The 26315-nt window shown below is 44.3% G+C and overlaps 1 protein-coding gene across 3 annotated transcripts; it reads left to right on the forward strand.

The window, feature by feature from the left end:
- Nucleotides 1–16462: 16462 nt before the first annotated feature.
- Nucleotides 16463–24009, forward strand: SLITRK2 (SLIT and NTRK like family member 2). 3 transcript variants are annotated; one of them, XM_059910235.1, is made up of 3 exons: nt 16463–16544; nt 20277–20591; nt 20814–24009. In XM_059910235.1, exon 3 carries the CDS (start codon nt 20857–20859, stop codon nt 23392–23394), a length of 2538 nt encoding a protein of 845 aa, XP_059766218.1. In that variant the 5' UTR covers nt 16463–16544; nt 20277–20591; nt 20814–20856; the 3' UTR covers nt 23395–24009. The 3 variants fall into 3 exon arrangements, with proteins under 3 accessions (XP_059766218.1, XP_059766220.1, XP_059766219.1); XM_059910236.1 differs by lacking the exon at nt 16463–16544 and having other exon boundaries at nt 20022–20330; nt 20425–20591; XM_059910237.1 differs by lacking the exon at nt 20277–20591 and having other exon boundaries at nt 16469–16544.
- Nucleotides 24010–26315: the final 2306 nt, after the last annotated feature.

Here is a 26315-nt window from a genome sequence, read left to right on the forward strand (position 1 = left end):
TGTCTTGTTAGTTGTTTGGCATAGGGTGTCCAGCACTGTAGCTTGCTGGTTGTTGAGTGGAGCTGGGTTTTAGCGTTGAGATGGAGATCTCTGGGAGAGCTTTTGCCATTTGATATTATGTGGAGCCGGGAAGTCTCTGGTGGACCAATGTCCTGAACTCGGCTCTCCCACCTCAGAGGCACAGGCCTGACACCCAGCCAGACCACCAAGAGTTGTCAGCCACATGGCTCAGAAGAAAAGGGAGGAAAAAAAGAAAGAATAAAATAAAATAAGATAAAGTTATTAAAATAAAAAAATTAAAAATGTAATTTAAAAAAAAGAAAAAATAGAAAGAAGAGAGCCACCAAACCAAAAATCAAATCCACCAATGATAACAAGCACTAAAAACTATACTAAAAAAAACAAAAAAGCGGACAGACAGAACCCTAGGACAAATGGTAAAAGCAAAGCTATACAGACAAAATCACACAAAGAAGCATACACATACACACTCACAAAAAGAGAGAAAGGAAGAAAAATACATATATTAAAAAAAAAGGAAGAGAGCAACCAAATCAATAAACAAATCTACCAATGATAATAAGCTCTAAACACTAAATTAAGATAAACACAAAACCAGAAACAAATTAGATGCAGAAATCAAACCCCAAGTCTACAGTTGCTCCCAAAGTCCACCACCTCAATTTTGGGATGATTCATTGCCTATTCAGGTATTCCACAGATGCAGGGTACATCAAGTTGATTGTGGAGATTTAATCCGCTGCTCCTGAGGCTGCTGGGAGAGATTTCCCTTTCTCTTCTTTGTTCGCACAGCTCCTGGGGCTCAGCTTTGGATTTGGACCCGCCTCTGCGTGTAGGTGGCCTGAGGGCATCTGTTCATTGCTCAGACAGGACGGGGTTAAAGGAGCTGCTGATTCGGGGGCTCTGGCTCACTCAGGCCAGAGGGAGAGAGGGGTATGGAATACAGGGCAAGCCTGCTGCGGCACAGGCCGGCATGACATTGCAACAGCCTGAGCCTGAGGTGCGCCATGTGTTCTCCCGCGGAAGTTGTCCCTGGATCACGGGACCCTGGCAGTGGCGGGCTGCACAGGTTTCCGGGAGGGGAGGTGTGGATAGTGACCTGTGCTTGCACACTGGCTTCTTGGTGGCTGCAGTAGCAGCCTTAGCATTTCATGCCTGTCTCTGGTGTCCGCGCTGATACCTGCGGCTCGTGCCCGTCTCTGGAGCTCGTTTAGGCAGTGCTCCGAATCCCCTCTCCTCGCACACCCCGAAACAATGGTCTCTTGCCTCTTCGGCAGGTACAGACTTTTTCCCAGACTCCCTCCCGGCTAGCTGTGGTGCACTAGCCCCCTTCAGGCTGTGTTCACGCAGCCAACCCCAGTCCTCTCCCTGGGATCCGACTGAAGCCCGAGCCTCAGCTCCCAGCCCCGCCCGCCCCGGCGGGTGAGCAGACAAGCCTCTCGGGCTGATGAGTGCTGGTTGGCACCGATCCCCTGTCTGGGAATCTCTCCGCTTTGCCCTCTGCACCCCTGTTGCTGCGCTCTCCTCCGTGGCTCCGAAGCTTCCCCCCCCGCCCACCCCCGTCTCCACCAGTGGAGGGGCTTCCCAATGTGTGGAAACTTTTCCTCCTTCACAGCTCCCTCCCCGAGGTGCAGGTCCCGACCCTATTCTTTTGTCTCTGTTTTTTCTTTTTTCTTTTGCCCTACCCAGGTATGTGGGGAGTTTCTTGCCTTTTGGGAAGTCTGAGGTCTTCTGCCAGCGTTCAGTAGGTGTTCTGCAGGAGTTGTTCCACATGTAGATATATCTCTGATGTATTTGTGGGGAGGAAGGTGATCTCCACGTCTTACTCCTCTGCCATCTTGAAGCTACTTGCAGATATTTTTAAGTCTCTATTAAGTTGCCTTTAAGTAATCAAAAGGGAGATTTTCCTGGGTGGGCATGACCTAATCAGGAGAGCTCTTTAAAATTGGGACTGGAATTCAGAGACAGGAGTATGAGTAGCAGATACTCAATTCTCCCATTGACCTTGAAGAAGCAAAATGCCATGTTAGGTAGAGGGTCATGTGACTGGGAATGGCAGGCAGACTCTACAGGCAGGCAGACTCTAGAAGCAGGCAGACTGGGGCTGAGGGCCTCAGTTCTACAGCCTCAAGAAACTGAATGCTGCCAATAACCACCAAGCTTGGAAGAGAATCCCAAGCCTCAGATGAGACTGCAGCCCTGGCTGACACCTTGATTGTACCCTGGTGAGACCTGAGCAGACAACCCAGCTAAGCCGTGCCTCAATTCCTGACCCACGTAAACTGTGAGATAATAAATGTGTGTTGTTTTAAGTTGCTAATTTGGGGGTAGTTTGCTGCCCAGCAATAGAAAACCAATGCAGGGATTAAGCCCAATTCCCTGCCTGGCCTTCAAAAACCAGCCTCTACTTCTTGTTTTTGCAAAACTGTCTTCTACTGCTCTTTGGTCTAGCCCAAGACAACCCTCTATGCAAGGACTCATAACTGTGTAGTTACCATCCACATACTCGCTCAGTTCATTACCCCAGGAAGAGATGGCATAGAGGAATGGTTAAATAAATAGATGGTAAACTAACGCCGTCTACCAGAAAGTTCTAGATGATGAAATTATTCTCTATATTTGTGCTGTCCAATATGGTAGCCACCAGCTACATGTGTCTATCAAACACCTGGAATGTGGTTAAATGCAAGTGAGGAACTGAATTTTAATTTGATTTCATTTTAATGCATTATATTTAAATAGCCACCAGTGGCCACCAGATTGGACAGTGCAGTTCTCAAGTTAGGCCATCTAGGTCCAACTCCCAGCTCCATGACTCAGCTGCACAACCTTGCACAAGTTCCTTCATCTCTCTGTGCCTGAGTTTGCTAATAATTTGATCTCCCTCATAGGGAAGTTGTGAGCATTAAAAGAGTTACTACTTGTGAAGTACTCAAAACAGTGCCTTGTGTATAGTAAGCATTATATAGTTTTATCAGATGAATAAGTAGATTTGACTACCCTGTTTTTTCCCCATCTCAATCTTACCCATTTATTTTTTAAACCCTAGGGATTTTCCCCTCTTACATGAAACATTTGGGACAACTCCAAACCACAATAAATATTTATTGGCTGTCACATTAATTTGGCACCTAATTACATACTGCCTTGAATTGTTATTGAAATATTTGTGGATGTATTTTCTGTCTTTCTCCAAGATTGAATGGTTCTCAGTGGAAATTACTATATCACATGTGCCTTTTTGTATCCCTCATACTGCTAAATACACATCAGATATCTAAAAAGACATTCAATAATATTTGTTGACATTTGTATAAGGCCTTGAATTAGAGATGGAGAGGCAGAGACAATGACCAGAGATACTGCTAATCCATTTCTTATGTAGCTAAGGTGTCACTAGGCTCAAGTAACATAGCAGCTTAGAAAACATACTGCCAAGAGTCTAGCTGTCAAGACCTGAGAGAGAGGAGAAAATTAGAATCCTAGGCTGAGAAGTTTGTAAAGAAGAGGATGGCAATGACCCCAATAAGGAATTCATATCCAGGTAGAGCAAAAACACTCCCCCAAGCCAAGGCCAGGCCATAATACACCCAGGCAGTGTGGTGTCATTACATGTAATGGGCACTGGGACCTTCTCAAAGGACAGAGATCTAATCTCCTTCCCCGGAGATTACAGACAATTAGTCCAAAGAGGCTTTGACCCTTTACATCTTGGGAAGCTGTCTTTGCTGTAAGCTCCCAGAGCAGCCATAAGACTCCTTAGAAACTAGTCCCGTTGGAATCTAGATCCTAATCCCAAAGTCTGACTCATGGCCTGCTTCATTCCTGCCTTATGCTCAGCCTGACAATCTCCTGTCTACTGATCCTGCCTAGACTTTTCTTTGGGATCATGCCTCAATCTGCCAAATCATTTGAAACTGCTTCACCTCCTGCCTAAGAACAAGACTTTGGTTCGATTTCTGCCAGGACCTGTGTCCCCACCTACTCCCTCTATGACTGCACCTCTAGCTGAAGCTCTGTCCATGCTCTGACTCACCTTGTCTCCAGGCAGCCTGACCACCTCTCTCTTCTGCGTGAATCCTAATCGGCTTGGCAGGCTACAATGCTGCCTGACACTGGCCATCCAACTCCACGGGCTTCCCAATGAGGAGCTGGAAGCTACGGTGGCAGGAGAGTCATAAGGATCCTATAGTCACCCCTTTCTCAAATCACACTAAGTTACTACCTCAATCCTGTGCCACTGTGCATATGACAGAGACAACAAGGTCCCTCCAGGAGCTCACTTAAGCTCACATTCTACTCTCTTTTGTAATCAACCAACTCTTTTTTCAATGGCTATAAATATTTCTCCTAATTTTAGGAAAGGCCAATCGACTTTTATTGCCAGGCATTTCCACTTACACTTGAGTGCATTTCTACATATAATCTTTAACCATCTAGTTGGTTAAGGAAGAAGAAAAGAAGAAATAAGTGTTAATCAGTTAAAAAAAAAAGTGTAAAACAGTAAAAAAGTGTAAAAGTGTAAAAAAAGTGTAAAACAGTAAAAAAAATAAAGCATCAGACTCAGCAACTGCAATACTGCTCACCATTAAGAGCTCCTCTGACTTTATTATCCGTTACTAATATAGCCCTTTATTTTTGCTGCATTTTTTCATTAGTAAGCCTGCATACAGTATACTGTAATAGCAACACTAACTCTATTCATTCTAGGACGTGGCAATAAAATGTGACTCATGAAGCTCATTAGGAAATACCAGTAATTTGTGGTCATTTAATACTAGAATATTAAACACAATATTCTCATTGTTACTTTGCATCATGACTCAAAACAAAATATGTGATTATAAAAAAATAAACATTTATATTAACTATGAGCTACGAAAACTCCTGCATTAGATATTTTAAGCATAATTCTTATTTTTTAAAACTCTGGAATTGCAGAAATAGTTCCATGTTCTTCCTGGAAATGAATCCTATTGATAGATAATTCATGATGAAAGTTGTATTGTAATCAGACTACCAAAATGTCACCAATTCATATTAAGTGCAAAGAAGATCAGTGAGAACTAATGGAAAAAAGGTAAAGAAAATACTTTTATTACAATAACATAGAATAAGACAAATTTCCAATTAAAATATTTCTAAGCATTTGCCTCTCTGGTAATGAAGATAATGTTGCCTTTCACGTGTTATGAGCAATAAAAGAGATCATGTGTATCAAATGTCTTACACAGGTACTAGAGTAGATATTCAAGAGAAATAGTAGTTGTATTATTATGAAACACTAGTGCCCCAAGTTTTTTAGTCTTCTAAGAATCATTTTTCTTGAATATCTAAATAAAATAACTTGAGAACTCATCCTAGGTGACCATGAGTAACACAGAGTCCTCCTGTGTATTTCAAATGATTCCTGTGGAGTATAAACCTATCTCTCCTGTGCCAACTAAAAATTGGCACTTGCCATCTGCCTCTACAAAGACTAAGTCACAAACTGCTGCAGCCACTGACCTTCAACACCCCTGGAAAGGAGTTCAGGGTGGAGATCAGGAATGAGGCACTCTGTACTCTGGGAAAAACTGGCAGAACAGGCCTTCAGATAGTTAGATATTTTCAGGGGAAAATTTAATGCACCCAATTCTTGTATCTCCTCATATCTAGAAAAACACTAAAATCATTAACAGTGACATCTGCTCCTTGTGACTGGCAGCAAGCCTCTGCCAAAAGGTGTGCTTGGCTGCACGTACCCGCCCCCCCTTCACTAAAACCATATATAACACTGACCTTCCCCCCTACCTCTCTGGAGCAGTTTCTCAGAGCTACCTGAAATGCTGTCTCCCAGCCTATAGTCCTCATTTTGCCCCAAATAAAACTTAACTCACAACTCTCACGTTGTGCATTCTTTTTCAGTCCACACCGGCTTTTTCCTTGTGACACTTGGCCCTAAACTGATGCCTCCAATTTCTCTGGATCACTCTAATTTTGGTCCATCTGGTTACCACTAAGCCAAGCCACTCCAGTTCTCAAAAACCTCTGAATACAGAAAGAGAGCTCCTTCCTCCCCTCCCCAAGGTAGTACTAACACAAGAGGGTGTGGTGATTAGCACATCGTGCTGGAAACGTGATTACAGTGCAGAAAAGGAAAATTGGGTTCAATATCAGACATTATTGCTCCCCAAATCCATAGGACACACTCCAATATGGAAGGTCTCTTGCAGACCAGCTGCCAGAGTTTCTTCTCCCATCATCTCTCTCTCCCCAGTTCCAAGGCTCTTCAGCTTTTGTCCCAGAGCATGCCAAAGGAAATGGAAAATCCCTAGATATCCAGGGGTGCCTGGATTTCCATCCCTCCACCCCCCACCAAAAGTAAACTTTTGCATTACTAGAATGAGTTAGCTTTCCACTTGGAATTACTTACACTTAGATTACTTCCAATATCAGAAAACAAAGAATAAGTATTTAGCTTACTTCTGGATGTCAAAAAGCTTAATCCCTTCTAGAACAAAGAGAAAGACTACCTACTCCCAAGGCACATTCCCACTTTCACTCTTCCAGCCTCAGGAGGCAAATTTCCTGTAATTTTCGAAAAGCAGTTTTATCCCTGATGCTAGTCATCAAGGAATCAGAAATACTGAGTTTCAGTTTTGGACCCCTTTACTACAATATGAGTAACGTTAATAAGGTCTTGCCAGACTCTTTTGGTAGATAGATTTAAAAATATCATTTAAAATTAGTACATTAACTGTTTCGATGCAAATAGGAAGCTGCCAGCTTTCAATTAGAAAGCAGTTGGTTTCTAAGTAAGCCAACAATTACCCTGCAGATTTGTTGAGGGATTTTTTTGTTTTAGATTGTACAAAGATAAACTTCAGCCTAGACGGCACTCAAATCATCCCCCCCAAAAATCAAATTAATGAGCTTTTGCCAAACTGTAAAGAAGACTTTGTTTCTTACTAAAATACTAGTTCAACAATCCAGAGTGATTGTATTTAGATATGGTCACAGAATTCTCTAGTAGACAAAGATCTTATATATTCTTAAGCTTATCCTGTTGCTTTGTAGAAAAAAAAAAAATCGGTCCTAAGAATGAGTTGCTCAGGTTTACACAGCTCCTGTGCCAGATTTTTTTTCTTAAATGGCAAGATTCTTAGGATGGTATTGCTTTAGCTAAATATATCTGTTTGGATTAGTGTCACCTGAGTATAGACTTTTAATTCTCACATTTTTTTTTAAAACCACAGGTAAAAAATTGAGGGCTGGTATGATGGTTCCACGTGGTGCTTAGGACCTAAGCAGCTTCTGGGAATCTGTTCCACCACCCTAGAGGGTAACCTTAGTCCTTATGATCCAAGATGACTGTAGGAACAGAAGCAAAGTAGGGCAGAATAAGGGGATTCACCTCGCCTCTTAAAGAGACTTTCCAGAACTCCCAAATGACACTTCCACTCTCACTGGCCAGGACTCAGCCACATGGTCATGCAGAGCTGAAAGCAGTTTAGTAATGACCGTCTTGATTCGAGAAAAGAATGAAGATGCCATCAAAAACCCCCATGATAAGAGTAGCCATAATTTATTGACCCTCCACTTTTGGGGATTTGGGGATGATAGCTGTTCCCTCCTTTAAATCCACTGTGGGTTCACAACTAATTGAGATCATATAGATGGAGATCAAAATACCAGCTTCATACTATTAAGCTTGAATTGAATAAGTTGGTTTGGTCTATGGCCACAGTCGGACTTCCCAGTGAAGACTTCTGAATTGGATGTAGCCACCCCATCCCAGGCAGTGTTAGGCACACTCTGAGGGTAGGTGGCCCTGAAAAAGAGAAGACAAAAGGCACGGAGCTGAGCTTGGTCAGATTCTTCACTCAAAGTCATTAGCAAGGTCATTTCTCTTTTGGGATTGGGAGAGAGAGAGAGAGAGAGAGAGAGAGAGAAAAGGAAATCTCTTCCTTTTACTTCCAAAAAGTATGAGAGGATGGTATTCCTTACTCTGTGGACCAAGCTAAGGACACTGGAAGGAGAACATGGTTCCTGCTTCACCTATTAAATGCACACAGTATGAAACATTTTAGATCTACTTTCTATGCTTTTCACAACAACCCTCACAAAGCCAGCATTACCAGGCTTTGTAAATTACCCAGACTTTACAAAAAAGCAAAGTGAGACTCAAGAGAATTTAAGTAACTTGCCCAGTACTCACACTCTTGGTTAGATGGTTGAGCTGGGGTTCAAACCTAGGTCTATATGACTCCAAAGCCCACACATTTTCTACTATCCCCACTTCATACCCATGAAATCTCCTGATTTCCCTTGAAAATAATTATAGTGATGCAAATGGGGCATAAAAATGTCAGTAGTCCTTTCAACTTTCTTGGAAAATTGGTTCTTGTCAATCACATGCATTTGATTCAGTATTAGATTATGCCCAACAGTATGTCTCTTCACAAAAATGTATTGTTTAGTTTCAAGTTAATTCACTCTTGTAACTCTAAGAGGTTAAGTCCACTTTTGCCTTGGGTGTGTACACACAGTACCTATTAGCAATTAAAATAAGTTACAAATGTGTCAAGAAGAGATCCTGCTGCTGAAATCCAGGTCAGGTTACTTGAAATGGATATATATCTTACTCTTCTAAATGTTAATTAGATGTTCTATTTTATCTTCAAAAGTTTCTAGCAGAAATTTTCTTGAAGTTGACACTTATAGGTCAAGAGAGCTTCAAGATAGCATCCTCAGCCCCTACACTTATGAAGCTTACTCTGAAGGGTTTATGTAACTTTACTCAAAATTTTGAAATGAAGAAAAAAGCAAAATGAAAAAAAAAACCCCACTATTATAGACCCTGGTCTCCCTGCCACATCCTCAAAACGATTCAGTAGACCTAGTAAATGATAACATGAAATGTAAGCTACTTCAGATTCCATTAAATTTGACATTTTAGCATCTCTGTGCCCATAATAAAGTAAATCTTTTCAAACTCAATACCGAAGTCAGTGCTCATTTTTTTCAATTCAGTAAGTATTTATCAAGCATTTTATTCCATTTTATATAGTTTATCACCCAAAACACAAATAAATAGCAATAAACTTTTAGTCAAAAGACTTTAGAAATAAAATACTTTTGCTTCTTGTGGCTGACCAGCAAGCCACTTTTTATGGGCATATTGTAACATGGTTCATAAGCAGAGTGTACTGTGCTGCATTAAATGTTAATGCTGATTGTCATTGAAAAATACAATTCTAAAACTAAAGTATCAAAACATAAAACAACCCAGCATTTGCATGAGCGTTGGGAGATCTGAGTTTGACTCTTGCTTTGCCTATGTGACTTTGAATGTCACTCCGCTTTTCTGAGCCGTAGTTTCCCCATCTTATAAAATGAAGATGTTGGACTAGAATTGGCCCAGCAAATTGCATCAGAGTCCCTTGGGAAACCTATAAAAATGCCATTCTCAGACTCCACCTCCAGAAAGTTCCATTCCATGAGTCTGGGGTGGGCCCCAGAAATCTGCCTGTTTACCAAGGGCCCAGGGGATGTAGATGCTGGAGGCGCACACAAACCACACGCTAAAGTCCTCTAACTTTAAATCCCTCCCAGCTCTACCATCCTCCCAGTCTATGGAAAATTCAGTAAAAAGAGCAGTCGTGATGGTGTCTTTCTCACAGAAACCTCTATGTGATGTTGGCTCATTTCAAATAATCATTTTCTCAGGATACAGACTGCTGTTTGAGGTGTCAATAGTTTTCTCTGACAAAATATCTAATTGTGGATGAACAAATTCCCAAATCAGAAGAAAAAAAGGAAGGGAAGGAAGGGAAGGAAGGGAAGGAAGGGAGGAAGGAGGGAAAGCAGGCAGGCAAACATACACAACACAAATTCTTAGGCTATCAAGTGCTTTTAGTCAACATCTATACCCAAAATAATCCCTGACATTTGGCAACTAGAAAATTCTTCAAGATGACTAATTACTTTGGTATTTCAATGAAAGATAACAATTGAACATGCGTGAAAGCAGCTTTGTAAATCTACGGTTTAACTGTAGATCACTCATCTTACACCCTTATATTTTGAGATCTTTCTACATAGAATTATTTGTTATATTAATATATCATAGCAGTTTTTTTTAATGACTTAAGGTGCTATTGCATATTGATATTGAAAATGGATCAAGAAATTGGATAACGTAACTCCATATAGGTATTATGGTTCATTAGCATTCTGGGAATCGTTTTGGACAAACCACTTACTTAAAAATCAGTGGAAAAGCACAATTTGATGAAGCCAGGTAGCCTGTGATCAATATCATCACTACAGCCCAAGACTGAATTTGGCTAAGGGCCATAGCAGGGGTAACGAACGATTCCATTGCTGCCTAATACACCTCAATGTTGTCAATGTAAATCATAGCAGATCTGTTCTGACCCTTGAGTAAATCATATATTTGAATTCTAAGCAACTGAAACTTTAAATCAGGGACTCGACTCGGGCTTACCCCAAATTGTTCTGTACTACTTATTTGTATTCGAGAGATAGGAGTTATCTTAGGTTGAGTGGTTATATTTTATAAAAATTGTAAGCAGAACATCAATTCATTAATTTGACAATTGTCCTTTCTTGCTGCAAATAATAGCCAGCATTCATCATTTAGCAATACTGTACACGTCTCCTTAAATATTAGTATTTCTATTGAAAAAATGTATTAAAATAATATTCAGTATATTCAATATTATATATTGAAATATAATATTCAATATATTTAAATGATGGCAGATAAGTTGTCTAGTTCAAATAGTGCTGTTTCCTGACCTGTACCAACTAGATCAATATATAAAGAGCTAAGGGGTTAGCATACTGAACTCATTATTCTGAAGCAATGATGTGTAGCAAAAAACAAGCTTGCTTTTCTCTCCTTTCAAAATATTACTAAAGTGACACTGACCCTACTACAGTACTTGAATTGCCGTGGCGATGTCCAGGGTGGGGGACAAATCTGGTGATGATTATGTCTCCAATTTTGTCATGCTTTCCTGGAGTTGCCCCAAAGTGATGTTTTTGAGAAACTCCATATGGTTCCTCCACCCCAGATAGACATCAGGCTATGTTTCTGAAAGATCTTCAAGGATATTCAGGTTATCAAAAGTGTCATGAAATTGAAGCTTTTTTTTCTTTTTCATTTGCCTAGGAACCATGGTACGACCACAGACAGCTGCAAAAGTTGTTTGATATATGTCCTGGAGCCATTACATTTGACTTAAAGGTGACTTCACCTGCAATAATCAGGTGAATTGGGGTGTGTGCCAGGTGGCACTGTAATATCACTTAGGCAGCTTCCTGGGAGATGAAAAATGGAAGGAAAATTAAAATGAACTGATATCACATCTGAGTCATAAATCATCAAGATTCAAGGTAAAAAAAAAATCCTTTCTCCTCTCATTGATTTGCAATGATGGTTGAATGCTGCCTCCAGCTATTACTCGGAAATGATTTTATTTACTTTCTAAATCTTACTCACCTCTCCTCTGAACCTATAATTTCTAAACCCTGCTTCATTTTGTGCAAATCACTTCAGGGTAGATCTGGAGTGTGTCATCCTTGCTATTTTTGAATATTAATGGCCTTGTCCTCCTCACAAATGATGACTTTTTTAAAAATCAGAAATAATGCAAATACTTAGTAGCTGCTCTTTAGAACTGGGGGCCTTGTGTGCAGACACTTTTGAATGTTCCAGCAGAGTCAGCATTAAACTCTCTGCCACAGCACATACTTTACCTTATATTTATACTAGCCAAACATAAATACATAAATAAAATCAACAGAACTTAGTACAGAGGCTCGACTGCATTATACCGTTCCAATAATGTGCAGTGTCAAACTCAGTAAATTTGGTTTCCTCCTGAGTGCATTAGGTTGTAACTCCAGACCAAAACATAACTTCCAGCTGCAGTGAGATTAATAGGAAAGAATGTGTCAGGATAACTGAAATACCTATTAATGCTATCCCAAGTCTGATCTGTAAAATCTATGGCTTTTGCCATGTATATTCACTCCCAGGTCCAGTAAGCTTAAATATGGTCCTAACTGATGAATCACTCTGCTCAATCCCCACAGAGGGAGGTCTGGGACCCTCAGGGAGCAAGCCCACCACTAAGTGACATTTGATTTGAATACAATCGGTTGAGAGCCATAAGTTTTACTATAACTTTACTAACACCATACGCACTTTTTTTTTCTATTTCTAGTCTCCCCCTTTTGCTTTACTGCCCCCTTTCTCTGTTCTGTCCCATTTTCCTCCTCGGCTAGATCCAGTATGTCAGTGTTTTTCAAACTGTGAGATACGACCTGTTAGTCCCTCATGAAATCAGTTTAGCAGGCCACAGCCAGCAGTTTTTAAAATCAACTACGATAGAATATTTTAGGGTGCCTGGCTATGACAAGGGTAATATTGTTTCAGAAACTCTGGTTTCCACCCATGACTGTGCCCTGGGTCATGATAGAAAATATATTTCTTTGCGAAGAGCAGCACCAGTATGCATTGTCTGCCTCCACTGACGGTACTTGGGGTAGAAGAGGTGGCAGGCGGGCTGCAGGGTGTAGCAGACCATGAAGCAGGGCATCGGGGAGCCTGGAATCTTGGTCTTGCTCTGTCGTAAGTCATCATATACATTATGTTCCTTCAATTTGTTTAAGTGTGAAATAAACGTAAGGTGTTTATACACACATATACATATCATATACACACTATATATACATAAAACATGTATGTATATATACTATATAGTATACATATAGTGTATGTATATAAATATATGGCATACTGGTGCTACTGGAGAGTGGGAGAAGCCAGGGATGCTGTTAAACCTCCCACATTGCACACGCCAGCCCTCCACAACAAATACTGATCTGGTCCAAAATGTCAATTGTGCCGAGGTTGAGAAATCCTGATATACACACCTATTCAGCTATTTGGAAAAAATCTAGGGAAAAGATGAAATGCTTTCAAGTTTTCATTTGAATGTTTGACATAATATAGCTCCAACCAGAACAGTAAATAACTTTCTAATCCTGGTTCTATTATCCAATTTCAATTAAAACAATGCTTTCTCACTAAAATCATTGCTTTGTATAATTTACTTAAGAAGGGAATTTAAGAATTCCTCATTTCAAGAAGTACATATGTGTACCTCTTCACAACTTTCAAGGGTTTTTTATGAATCCCATCCTTACTGACGCCATATGGCAGGTGCTAGTACTCAGTTTTACACGTGAGGAAACTTAGAGAGGGGCAGTGCCTGCTTGGGATTTGAACCCAGGTTACTGGTCTCCAAGGGTTTGGATATGTGTTTGATTAAAAGACAAACTATTCTGGGTCCTGGCCCAGAACTCTTCCAACCAAGCCTGCCAAAATAATCAAAATAATTGAATTGACTTGAAAAATATCCACACTTTCAATGGCATCACAGAACCAATGTCTACAATATCCTTTAAACTATAATTACCGGTATTAACGGCATGTCCTCTGTGTCTCGTTTCTTTATTTAGGAATTTGTCTGTCTCTGTCTGAACTCTTCTTTGAAACCTTTGGTTCAAATGGACAGTATTCCCAGAAAACAACTCACATCGATCGGTCTTAGACTTACTGACTCTGTATGAGGTTTCTACTTTGCCTTATTCTGTAAATTTTTTAAAGCTTCCCAGCCCGGGATAGGTGTGGAAAAGGTGGAGAAGCAACATTCTCAGGCAAACTGTGTACTACATAGTAACTGTGCAACATTTGCATTGTCTTAGTAATGTACACACATTTTAAAAATTCATCCTAGATGAAATTTCTGATTTTCTCCTGATCTTAGATTGAAATTATAAAAGCCCAAGCAAAATTTAATTTTATTTCTGTATTGCCCCACTAGCATAGCAATCAGGGATCTCTAAGCCCTTTAGTAATATGAACTAATCAACAGAGAACAGCACACACAGAGATGCCTTTACAATGCCACTACACCAAAGAATTAAGAATGCCATTTTTATTAATTCACAGAAGTACATTAATGTGCATGTCTTTGATATTCAGTTATGTCAGGATTTTTCTCCCCTAACACAGAAACTTTTCGAAAAGTCAGTATAAAGCAGCTTTCAAATAAATTGGTACATTTAAAACTTTCACACGCTTCAAGCTCTCTTCTGTAATTATCTATGCAACAACCCTCACAGAAAGTTCTGTATTGCTCATCATTTTGTGTGTGTGTGTGTGCATTCAGGACACCCTTTGAAACAGCTACCCACCTACTTGAAAATGTTATGCCGACAAAAAGAAAAGTCTGCTCTTTTTTTTAAATCTTACTATCAGTGTGGTCCCGTGCAGAAAGGCAGGCTGCTAAATGCTTTTCTGAAGGCTGATAAACATGTTAGACTTGCTTACAAGGCTAATTAAAATGGATGCATGCCATATTTTGCAAGTTTCTACTGGATCAAAATAAAATGTCGGCCTGTATCATTGATAGCATGTTCCTCATCTAATCTGTATATGTTATGGCTTTTGTGTGTGTCCCCTTTGGCTAGGGACACACCACCCTTCTCAGTAAACTGTCTCCTTTTTTTCAGCATGACTGTCTCATTATTTCTGCCTTTGAATAGCCCCTCAGCTCTGTGTTTTGTGGTTGTTTATAGCCCCCATTAAATAACTACACGAAAAGATGACACAGTCAGAAATGAGGTAGAGACAGAAGAAACAGTATTAACTGTTCTCAGTAATACTATGATGTGCCCAGGCTGCTGCTATAGTCTGTAGCGAATAGCACGTTTGATGTTTTACACAAATAAGGATATTAATAAAGAAAGGCAATGTTTCTGAATATGTAACTGTAAAATAGCCTGCCCATGTGCATATGTGAGACCCGTGTTATTCTGAAATTACTTATCTGAATGGCAGGGAAATCTCAAAAAGGCTTTCTCAGGACTGAAGTAAAAGGAACAGTAATGATCCTTAAAACCTCAGAGATATGATTATAAGAGATAATTCTTTGGACTATTACTAAGGTAAACTCTGCATATGTGCATAATATAAGATTATCAGTAATTTTCTATTAAAAAGGCCCAGCATGGTCTCCATTATGAAAAGAAAGCCTAGAAGAGAAAGAAGAAGCATAAAAGATTCCCCAGGGTAAGGAGAAGAATGAGGTAGAGGACTGTGCCGGGAGAACGTGGTTTAAAAGTATAGGAAATAACCTTGAAACAGACAAATCCCAATGCAGATTCATTAGCCCCAGAGCTAGTTTTTGCTCTAATTTTGCACCCCTCCCCTCCCCTCCCCTCCTATTCTCCGCCACCCAGCTGGTGGATATTCTCAAGAATTGGGGTTTTACAGACTCCGTAGGGGGTATGAAAAGGACAGGGGACGGTGACGACTTTAATTAAGGCTGCTCTCCTCCACGACTGAAGGGGAAATGTCTCGGTGCCATCAAATCAACTCCCTGCTCCTGTCTTAATACAACTGTAACTTTCTCCCTAAGACCCTGGCAGAGGGGAGGAGAGGCCCTGGGGAAAGCGGGTCTGCAGGGAACCGCAACACTCTGGGCGAAAACCGCACCTCCCTCTAGAACTACAGTGACTCTTGCACGGAGCGCCTTCCCGTCATCGAAACACAACCACCTGGACTACTAACAGGAGGGCAAAGAAAGGAGAAAAGGGAAGGGAGGGTGGCCCAAAGTCCGCTCTAGTAGATCCAGGCAACGTCATGAAGAATGAAAAGAATCAAACGGAAACAGGGACTGGAATGCTGCGAAGGGCTGGCTCTGGTGAAAGCGTTTGCACTGGTCTCGCCCGGCTCTACATTATATGGAAATACCGTGTTTACCGTCCTCGTAGGAGGTCCTTACAGATCTGCCGGCAAGCTGCGAGGACCGGGCGCTGACTAGTTAAGGGGAGGCAGCCGTCCCGGACCGTGTCCGGCTCGGAGGGCTGGCTGCTTTCACTTGTCCGTAACTTCCACCCTGTGGTCATAGTGTACCCTAGCAAACGGTCCTGACCGAGTGCCATCCTTATTTCACTTGACCGCGTCCGATCCGCAGCCCCCGGTGGAAGCTGCAGGGACTGGGCAGAGTTCCAGGAGAAGGGGGCCGGGAGGCTTGAGCAGCGCTCCGCGGCGCTGGTCAGAGAAACGGAGCAGCGGCTCCTTTGTGGGCCGGTCCATCCCCCTCCCTGGTGCGCCGCGGGGACATTTGATCTGCGGGGTGATTGATAAGTGCGGGCGAGGGGCCGCCGGCCCGCCCTCCCCTCTCTTTCCTCCTCCCCGCTCCCGCCCTCCTCTCCTCCTCCCTCCCGGCTCCCTCCCTCCTTCCTGCCAGAAGCGCTGCCCGGCGGCGAGCCGCTCCAGTGGGGATCTGTCTGCCCTTGGGGGCGCCGCCCGCGCCCGCCCCCGAGCCCTCGCTCCCGGGCCGCGCCGGGCCGAGGCCGCGCAGCCTCCCGCGCCTCCCCGGGTCGCGGGTGCCGCGGGCACCTCCGGGGGAAGCTCCGGGCGGCGCGCTCGCCGGGTAAGTTCTGAGTACTCGGGGACGCCGCGGCGACGCGGCCGACTAGCCGGCTCCGCGCGGGCCCCTGTCTTTCGCGGCCACAGCCCCCGGCGGAGGGAACGGGCGTGGGCAGACGGCGCGATCCGCCGGGGATCGCGCGCGGGCGGCCGCCCCTGACCGCCGCCCCCGCTCCGGCTGTCCGGCCTCGGGACAGTCCGCGCGGGCGTGGTCCGGCTCCGGGCGTCGTGCGGCGCCCGGGCCCGGGGGAGGTGGCGGCGCGAGCGGCCGTCGCGGCGGTGTGGGGTGAGGGCAGGGCGAGCTGCGCGAGCGGTCGGTGCCTGGGGCCCGGCCACGGGGGACTCGCCCGGCCCCTGGGTCGCCCGGAAGAGCCCTTCGGGAAGGGCTGGGCCGGGGGCTCCGGAGCGGGGGCCGAAGGCGGCGGCGGGCGGGCGGTGGAAGCCCCCTCCCCGGGCCGGCCGGGCTCCGTTAACCCCTCGCGGCCGGGGCGGAGGGGTACTGCCCGCCCGCCCTCACTCGCCGCGCCCGCTGGCGGCCCCGGAGACCCGAGCCCGGTTTCACTCGGGAAGATGCGAGTGAGACCAAGGCGACGGAGTTCGCGTTTCTACCTCCCTCGCCCCCGCGAGGACCGGGAGCGTTTGCCTTATTTTAGCGTCCGCCTCTGCCTCCCGCGGGCTCCGTGTTCACCCGGCACCGTTCCGCCGCCTTAGGAGCCCGCTCTCCCCGGCGCGGTGCCGCGGCCGCTCCTCCAGAGCCGCGGGGCCAGAGGAAACTTCCTTAAAGTGCTTTATCGGGGTGGAGGCTGATTTGTTCCCAATAACTGTGTTTGGGGAAACGGCTGCGGAAGCTCAGGGACAAGCGGGAGACGCAGGAGTGGTGGGAGGGTCCACCGACCCGCGTCGGCAGCTAACCGCGGGAGGGAGAGCTGCCGCCCCGCCGCGGGGTCCCCAGTGTCGTTACCCCAGCCCTCACCGCTGCGTTTCCCTCACCCCGTAGTATCAAGAATTTCAAGCGCCCCCTCATCTATCTACCCCCCCCCAAATTCGTAATAGGCTCTGTCCTCAAGGAGTATACAGAGTCATCAGTGTCTTGAAGGAAATTACGATATTTGAGAACTGAAACTCATATTTGGTATTTCACTTTCAAATACAATTTTTTTAAAAAGAACACATTTAAGTAAAACACCACCACTATTGAAGTTTAGGTAGATAGTTGTCTAATGCACAGTAAGCAGGAGTGAGGTTTTTTTTTTGAGAACTGCTGGCCTGGGACTCAGAACTTCTGGGTTCTGTTTCTAATTTTATAGATTCTTGAACTTAAGCAAGTCAGCACTTCCCCTGGTTGAGGAATGTCTTCATCTGTAAAATGAATCTGATTTCAAAGGTCTTGTCTAGCTCTCATGTTGGCGTCTACTTCAATGAAATATTAACCTAATTAATAAATGTTTGTTAAATGAATGACTGAATGAATAAACCATATCTCTCTAGGAACTATGTATATTTAATATTTGGAAATATGTAGAAACAAATGCCCCTTTGCTATGAAAGGGAGCTTAATTGTGCTCCCACTGCATCACCCCACTCGCATCTAATGATGCAATTGCCATGGAGGGTGGGAGACCATCGCAGGGCTGCCCCCTCCCCCTCCGTGGACAGTCCCTCTCCCGTTGCCCTTTGGCACAGGGAAGGGAAATTCGAGGGCCCGGAAGGAAAGGATGTTGCCCAAGGTGAAGCAAGAATTACTGGATGGGGAGGGGCTCTTGATGTCTGGCCCAAGGCTCTTCCCCAAAGGAAAAGCAGGGGGAAAGAAGAACGCCCATGACAAATTGCGGAGGAGAAGGCCAGAGCCACAGGTTGCTTTAGTGCCTAAGTTTATAAACCATGAGAGCCCTTCTTGGGGAGGAAAAAACTTGTATGGGTGGAACAATCCTAGGACCTGAGCTTCCCAGGGAAGGAGGAGGGGAGAAGCAGGGCGCTTTCTGTTCTCCGAAGGCTCAGCTTGCCTATGCGATTGCCCCTCTGCCACACTTGGCGCAGCAATGGGACCCTGTGTCGACTGCGGCAGGCGGGACCAAGAGGCGGGGAGAGCCAACAAAAGTGTCTGGCGGGACTGGCACATCGCTTGGTCAGTTCCTCTTCCCATTCTCTTTTCACCCCCTACTTTTGCTGCCTCATCTCCCCCATGCCCACCAGAGGCAGCCCCTGGCCCTTTCGGGCACCAGCAGACATTCCCATCTTGCAAATGGACTCCAACTGGGAGACTCCTGGGTCCAGGGGACCTTAAGATAATTAAGGAGAAATGAGATACCGAAGGCAAAAACCCAACACCTGGCCATTAATAATCCCGGGGAAAGGTTATCTGAATCCGATTAAATGTCAGAGCTGGGAGGGCCCTTATAAGTCCACCCCTTTTGCCCATGGGGGCGGGAAGATCCAGAAACAAGTGACACCTGGCAACAGAGCTGGATCCGAAGCCAGGTCTCCTGAGTCTCAGGCCAGGACTCCTTTCATTCCTCCTCTTTCTCAGGAGCCAGTCTTCCTGCATCTCCGCCTTCTGTTCCCTGGTTCCCTAACCCTGCAGTCTGGAGGGCTCAGCACCCTTTCCTGGGCGCCTACTCCCAGCTGAAGCTCACCCCGGCAGTGCCTGTCTGACACCCACTTCTCTTCTCCTTCCTTCAGGCAAAAAGCACACGTTTAAACCTCATTATCTGGCTAAGTATAAACCTCAGGGGGAGAAGGGTTTTGTTGTTGTTTATCTCAGTCTACAAGCTAACGTTGAGCTGGCTTTCAGATTCCCGGCAAATATCTGGCCAGTCACCACCCAGAAAGTAATTCTCTCAGCACTGAAACAAAGCTCTGTATGTAAAGCATAAATCCCCCAGAAGAACTCCTCGCCCTCCCACACAGACACACCGGTGCACACACACCCCACTCTCCACACCAAGAGCATGTGAGCTAGGAGTTTGGCAGGCGGGCCCCAGTCCTATAGCAAAGAGACACATCTACAAACACACACCCCTTACTCGGAAGGATCTGGACCCCTGCTCGAGAATCTAGAATGAGACACCCCCGCGCGCACACACACACACATACACACACACACACACACGCACTGCCCCGCTGGAAGAGCCAGGAGGGAGGGGCGGGTGGAAGAAACCACTTGGAGGGGCCAGAGGCGTCCCGGCGGTGCCCGTCCTGGAGAACCCCCTCTCCAGGAGCTCCGCCAGCCACTCGCCGCCCGCCGGGCTGGAGGTGGAGTAGTTCAGAAGCAACTGACGCAGCCGGGATTTGAGCTTTGCAAAGCCACTCGCAGGGAAGGGAAGCATCTGCCCTTCCCTCCCCCACTGCGCGCCCTCGATCCCCAGCCTGTCCCCTCCCCCCTCCCCCCGTGACGTCACCCCAGCCCTGTCCCGGGGAACCTGCAAAGCCTCTCAAATTCAAACTGCCGGGCGCACTGCTGCCACTGCCGCCGGATTGGAAGTGCGCGCCCAGTCTCGGTCGTCTCCGACGCCCGCCGACCCAGCCGGCAGGCTTCGCGACCTCCCTGCTCAGTCGAACCCCCGGGTCACCGTGGGCTCAGCTTCCCGCCGCTCCAACCCTCCTCTTCTTCTCCTGCCGCCTGCCGGATTCCTAATTTGTGCGCACCCCCCAGCAAAATTTAATCCACCGACAGAAAGCAGGGCATCCTTCCGTAAGCGGCGTCTCCTTTTACCTTGCTCTCCCTCTCTTTCCGAAGATGCTAAACTACCGGCGGGCTGCAGAGGAGAGGGGTCCCGTCTTCTCCTGATGTGTGAGTAACCCCCACCGCGCGCTGTCTTTGCTCTTCCACCCTCTCCCTTCCCCCGCCGCCAGTCCCCTGATTTTCCCACCCCCTTTTTGCGCAGTTAAAAAAAAAAGTAAAGCAATTTCTGCTGCGAGCCCAGGACGGGCTAGCCGCCCGAGATCTCTTCAAGATACCCCAGGGGAGGAGGAGGAGGAGATGGGCTGGATTTAGTAGGACAACTCGGTTACTAATGACTCCGCGGCTGGCTGCGACCCGCCGGGAAATCAGGTGCAAGCATGTGTGTTCCGGGACGCGTGTGTGGGTGGGCGGGGGGGGGGAGGGGAGGAGAGCAGAAACCGCTTTGAAAAACGCAGTGATTTCATTCTGCCGTGCTGTCCACTCCCCGCATTCTTCCTCCGTCCCACTCCGCCCCCTCGCTTTGCCATTTTAATCAGGCTTCCGTGTTTCTTTCTCCCCCGCATCCCGCTCTCTCCCGCCCCCCTCCCCAAGGTTTGCCTGTAGGTACCTGAGCTGACACCGACGGTGCCTAAAGATGCTGAGCGGCGTTTGGTTCCTCAGTGTGTTAACCGTGGCCGGGATCTTACAGACCGAGAGTCGCAAAACTGCCAAAGACATTTGCAAGATCCGCTGCCTGTGCGAAGAGAAGGAAAACGTACTGAATATTAACTGCGAAAACAAAGGATTTACAACTGTCAGCCTGCTCCAGCCCCCCCAGTATCGAATCTATCAGCTTTTCCTCAATGGCAACCTCCTGACGAGACTGTACCCCAACGAGTTCGTCAATTACTCCAACGCGGTTACTCTCCACCTGGGTAACAACGGGCTGCAGGAGATCCGAACCGGGGCGTTCAGCGGCCTGAAAACCCTCAAGAGGCTGCACCTCAACAACAACAAGCTCGAAGTGCTGAGGGAGGACACCTTCCTGGGCCTCGAGAGCCTCGAGTACCTCCAGGCCGACTACAATTACATCAGTGCCATCGAGGCGGGGGCCTTCAGCAAACTGAACAAGCTCAAAGTGCTCATCCTGAATGACAACCTTCTGCTGTCTCTGCCCAGCAATGTGTTCCGCTTCGTCCTGCTGACCCACTTAGACCTGCGAGGGAACCGGCTGAAAGTGATGCCTTTCGCCGGCGTCCTCGAGCATATCGGAGGCATCATGGAGATTCAGCTGGAGGAAAACCCGTGGAATTGCACTTGTGACTTACTTCCTCTCAAGGCTTGGCTGGACACCATAACCGTTTTTGTGGGGGAGATTGTCTGTGAAACTCCCTTCAGATTGCATGGGAAAGATGTGACCCAGCTGACCAGGCAAGACCTCTGTCCCAGAAAAAGTACCGGTGACTCCGGTCAGAGGGGCGGCCACGCTGACACACATGTCCAAAGGCTGTCGCCTACAATGAATCCGGCTCTCAACCCAACCAGGGCTGCAAAAGCCAGCCGGCCACCCAAAATGAGAAATCGCCCAACTCCCCGGGTCACAGTGTCGAAAGACAGGCAGAGCTTTGGACCCATCATGGTGTACCAGACCAAGTCCCCGGTGCCCCTCACCTGCCCCAGTAGTTGTGTCTGCACCTCTCAGAGTTCAGACAATGGTTTAAATGTCAACTGCCAAGAAAGGAAGTTCACTAATATCTCCGACCTGCAGCCTAAACCTACCAGTCCAAAGAAACTCTACCTAACAGGGAACTATCTTCAAACTGTCTATAAGAATGACCTCTTAGAATACAGTTCTTTGGATCTCTTGCATTTAGGAAACAATAGGATTGCAGTCATTCAGGAAGGTGCCTTCACAAACCTGACCAGTTTACGCAGACTTTATCTAAATGGCAATTACCTTGAAGTGCTATATCCGGCTATGTTTGATGGACTGCAGAGCTTGCAGTATCTCTATTTAGAGTATAATGTCATTAAGGAAATTAAGCCGCTGACCTTCGATGCTTTGATTAACCTACAGCTACTGTTTCTGAATAACAACCTGCTGCGGTCCTTACCTGATAATATATTTGGGGGCACGGCCCTCACCAGGCTGAATCTGAGAAACAACCATTTTTCTCACCTGCCTGTGAAAGGGGTTCTGGATCAGCTTCCGGCTTTTATCCAGATAGATCTGCAAGAGAACCCGTGGGACTGCACCTGTGACATCATGGGACTAAAGGACTGGACAGAGCATGCCAACTCCCCTGTCATCATCAATGAGGTGACCTGTGAATCTCCCGCTAAGCACGCTGGGGAGATCCTGAAGTTTCTGGGCAGGGAGGCTATTTGTCCAGACGGTCCAAACTTGTCAGACGGAACCATTTTGTCAATGAATCACAACACAGACACACCTCGCTCACTTAGTGTGTCTCCCAGTTCCTATCCTGAACTACACACTGAAGTTCCACTTTCCGTCTTAATTTTAGGATTGCTGGTTGTCTTTATCTTATCTGTCTGCTTTGGGGCTGGCCTATTCGTCTTTGTCCTGAAACGCCGAAAGGGAGTGCCAAGTGTTCCCAGGAGTGCCAACAACTTAGATGTAAGTTCCTTCCAGTTACAGTATGGGTCCTATAACACTGAGACTCAGGATAAAGCAGACGGCCACGTCTATAACTACATCCCCCCACCTGTGGGTCAGATGTGCCAAAACCCCATCTACATGCAGAAGGAAGGAGACCCAGTGGCCTATTACCGAAACCTGCAAGAATTCAGTTACAGCAACCTGGAGGAGAAGAAAGAAGAGCCAGCCACACTTGCTTACACTATAAGTGCCACCGAGTTGCTAGAAAAGCAATCCACCCCAAGAGAGCCCGAGCTGCTGTATCAGAATATCGCTGAGCGCGTCAAGGAGCTCCCCAGTGCAGGACTCGTCCACTATAACTTTTGTACCTTACCTAAAAGGCAGTTCGCCCCTTCGTATGAATCTCGACGCCAAAACCAAGACAGAATCAATAAAACCGTTTTATATGGAACTCCCAGGAAATGCTTTGTGGGGCAGTCAAAACCAGACCACCCTTTACTGCAAGCTAAACCGCAATCAGAACCAGACTACCTCGAAGTTCTGGAAAAACAAACTGCAATCAGTCAGCTGTGAAGGGAAATCATTTACAACCCTCTGGCATCAAAGGATGCTGCTCCAAACTGTTGGAAACACTGCATTTGTTTTCGTGTGTGTTTGTGTTCTCCCTTTCCCAGCCTCAATGGGGGACTTTGAAGATGTTTGGGGGATGGGGTGAAGCAATGATACTGCTTCTTCAAGTTTTCCTTTAAATTATTTCTCTCTTGCTCTCCTCCCTCCCCCACCTTTTTTTTCCTTCTCTCCTTAGGAATCATCATTGAACATGAATGTTTCTACAATGCATTTTTTTTTCATATATTTTGTTTATGGTTTTGTTTCCTTTTTCTTCTTTTATTTTTCCAGTGTGGGAATGGGAAGAGGAGATTATAGTGAATGAAGAAAGAGTAAGCAAACTTTTCAAATGAAAGTGGATATTTAGTGTATTTTGTAGAAGATCTCCAAAGATCTTTTGAGACTATAAATTCTTTTGTAAATAATGATATATGGTATTTCCGTCTTCAGTTACCAAGCATAGTCACTAGGCGTCACTTCTTCGTGTTAAAGTGCCTTTGCACTTTAAGTACATTACTTAAATGTTGCTTTTAGCTTTGATAAATTGAACATATTTTAATGTGTTGTATTTTTAAAATTAAAAACACTGTAAAATAGATCGAAATGTCAGCTATATTAAGTCAACGTACAGTTTGCTTGAGTTATAGAAACCGGCCTGTCATCAAATGATTCTAGTTCTAGGACTTTATAGATTTAACTGTAAAATATTTCCTTTCCTTTGGGTTTGTTCTAAGTGATTTTATTTAAGTCAACTAAGGGGACTTAACAGTGGACTAGAGGTAATAAAATGCCTCAGTTGGGATTAGTAATTCATTAATAAAATATATTTAACACAATATCAGAGTGAATTGAACAATTAATGCCCTTCCGTAAATCGTTATTTTACACTAACATGGTCAGTGTTTTAGATTATTTTCCTAATTAAGAGTACATTACACAACTTGTAATATATTTTTTCTGCATTAAATTAGATATTTTTATATATTTAAATGAGAGTCTGTGTTTCTAACTTTTTAATTGAAATTAGTATTTTTTCTGCCTATTGAAACATTTTCTATAAACACACACCAGTAGAGGCCGCCACACACCTCATTTAATAAAGACATATGAGCCATTACATACCTTGAAGGAAGACTTCAAAGGTGAGATTAAGACTTCCCAAGTAAGTTCTTTGCAAATTCAAGGCAGCAGAGACAAATGTATGCGTTAGTTTCTGTTTCTTTTAGGATTAAAGGTTAGACTCAGAATCCTTCTCAATGTTCACATTTTCAGAGAAAGCAGCGTTTTCCTCTTGAGCTTATGGAAGCGTTAACAGGGTGCTATCAAATGATGTACTCTTTGCATCTCCAACCTGATTAATAAGTACCTAAACCAAGAAAGTAGGCATCCTTTTTTTCCTGCCTTCTTTAAGCAAGGGTTACTTGAATTTTTCCTTGTCAGCTTCAGCAAGCTTTTGGTTTTGGTCTTAGCATTAAAATGATTTTAACTAACCAAGTCTACATAACATTTATGAAGCCTTATTAGCCTGTAAATAATTTTTAGATGCAAATATTATTGTGTGATTTAAACAAACAGCCCTTCTTTACAAAAAAAATAGTTTTGTTTTGTCTATTGTAAATCCTTATGCAACTGGAATGGTGATCTGCATATAAAGTAGTCCAGCTTTTCAATTCCTTATTAAAGCAATTGATGGCGTCTGAAAGAAGCACACTGTTTCCTTTTCATAAATAGGTTACTGCACATAATAATCCTTTATTATCATGTGGAGATTGAAGTGGATCCTGATAACTTACTTTTAAAGCTTTAAAATGACTAATAGTTTATTATCTGTCACTATAAACAATTCATGAGATAGGCTTTCAATTAGAAATTACTTAAATCCAAATTATTTGGATTAATAACTACTGGTGCAAAATAGTTTTTATTTAACAATAGAAGGTATTTGTATATATATGTATATATATATATATATATATATATATATATATATATATATATATATAAAGTACATTCAGGAAAAAAATGCCTTTAATACCCTAAAATCTCTGAATATCTACAGTGACAAGCTAACATGTTCATTCTTGATTAGAGATCATAATTCTTATTTAAATCCATTAGATTGAAGTTGAAAATGGTGGGCTGAAATGATCTACAGGAAAGTTAATGTACAGAGACTTTACATTTCATAGAAGAGGAGCAAGAGTATTTTACCAGTTGAACTTGGAGATAGCTTCTGGAAACCACCTCCTCTTATATATGTAAGAGTTTCAAAAATTCTCTCGTGGCTGCTCTCATTTGGTGCAATGATAAATACAGAATACAGAGGTAGGTATTTGGGGAAATGATTATGAAGGCAAATTAGTATACATATTCTATTAAGGTAGTTTTTTGGTTGACATTCTATCACTAGAACTACTGATGTGGTGATTCCACTTCAGTGTTCGTATTCTCCTGAAAATAAAGTCATTCCTGTAAAACACCATTATCCATAGAAAAACTAATTCATTAACTGTAAGCAGAGATAGCTTACTGTTCATTTAGTTACAAGACTCTAAAGAGGCCTCCTGGAAGAACTCAGATTCATAAACTCTTTTGCTTAATAACTATGGTTTAATTTTAGATTCTCATGCTTCTTAGATTTGTACTTTATTCTGTATTAGGTTTTAAGATGAAATCGTTTGAATGTGGTCCAGACTATTTCATTTAAAGGCATAATACACCATATACTGTGAAGTTTTACTTTTTAATACAATCACAAACACTTTAAGTTGATTAACTTATTAGCATCCCCACTGACTATATTGTTTTGCTTTACCCACTCAAGTGCTTTCAAACATATTTTACTTTAGGATTTTTATTTTTATCTCCTACAGCTGGATTTTGCT

The sequence above is a fragment of the Balaenoptera ricei genome, chromosome X (assembly GCF_028023285.1).
Source record: "Balaenoptera ricei isolate mBalRic1 chromosome X, mBalRic1.hap2, whole genome shotgun sequence".
Taxonomy (NCBI): domain Eukaryota; kingdom Metazoa; phylum Chordata; class Mammalia; order Artiodactyla; family Balaenopteridae; genus Balaenoptera; species Balaenoptera ricei.

Excerpts from the sequence above, each read along its gene's own strand:
- SLITRK2 (XM_059910235.1), top strand. The coding sequence starts at position 20,857 with ATGCTGAGCGGCGTTTGGTTCCTCAGTGTGTTAACCGTGGCCGGGATC.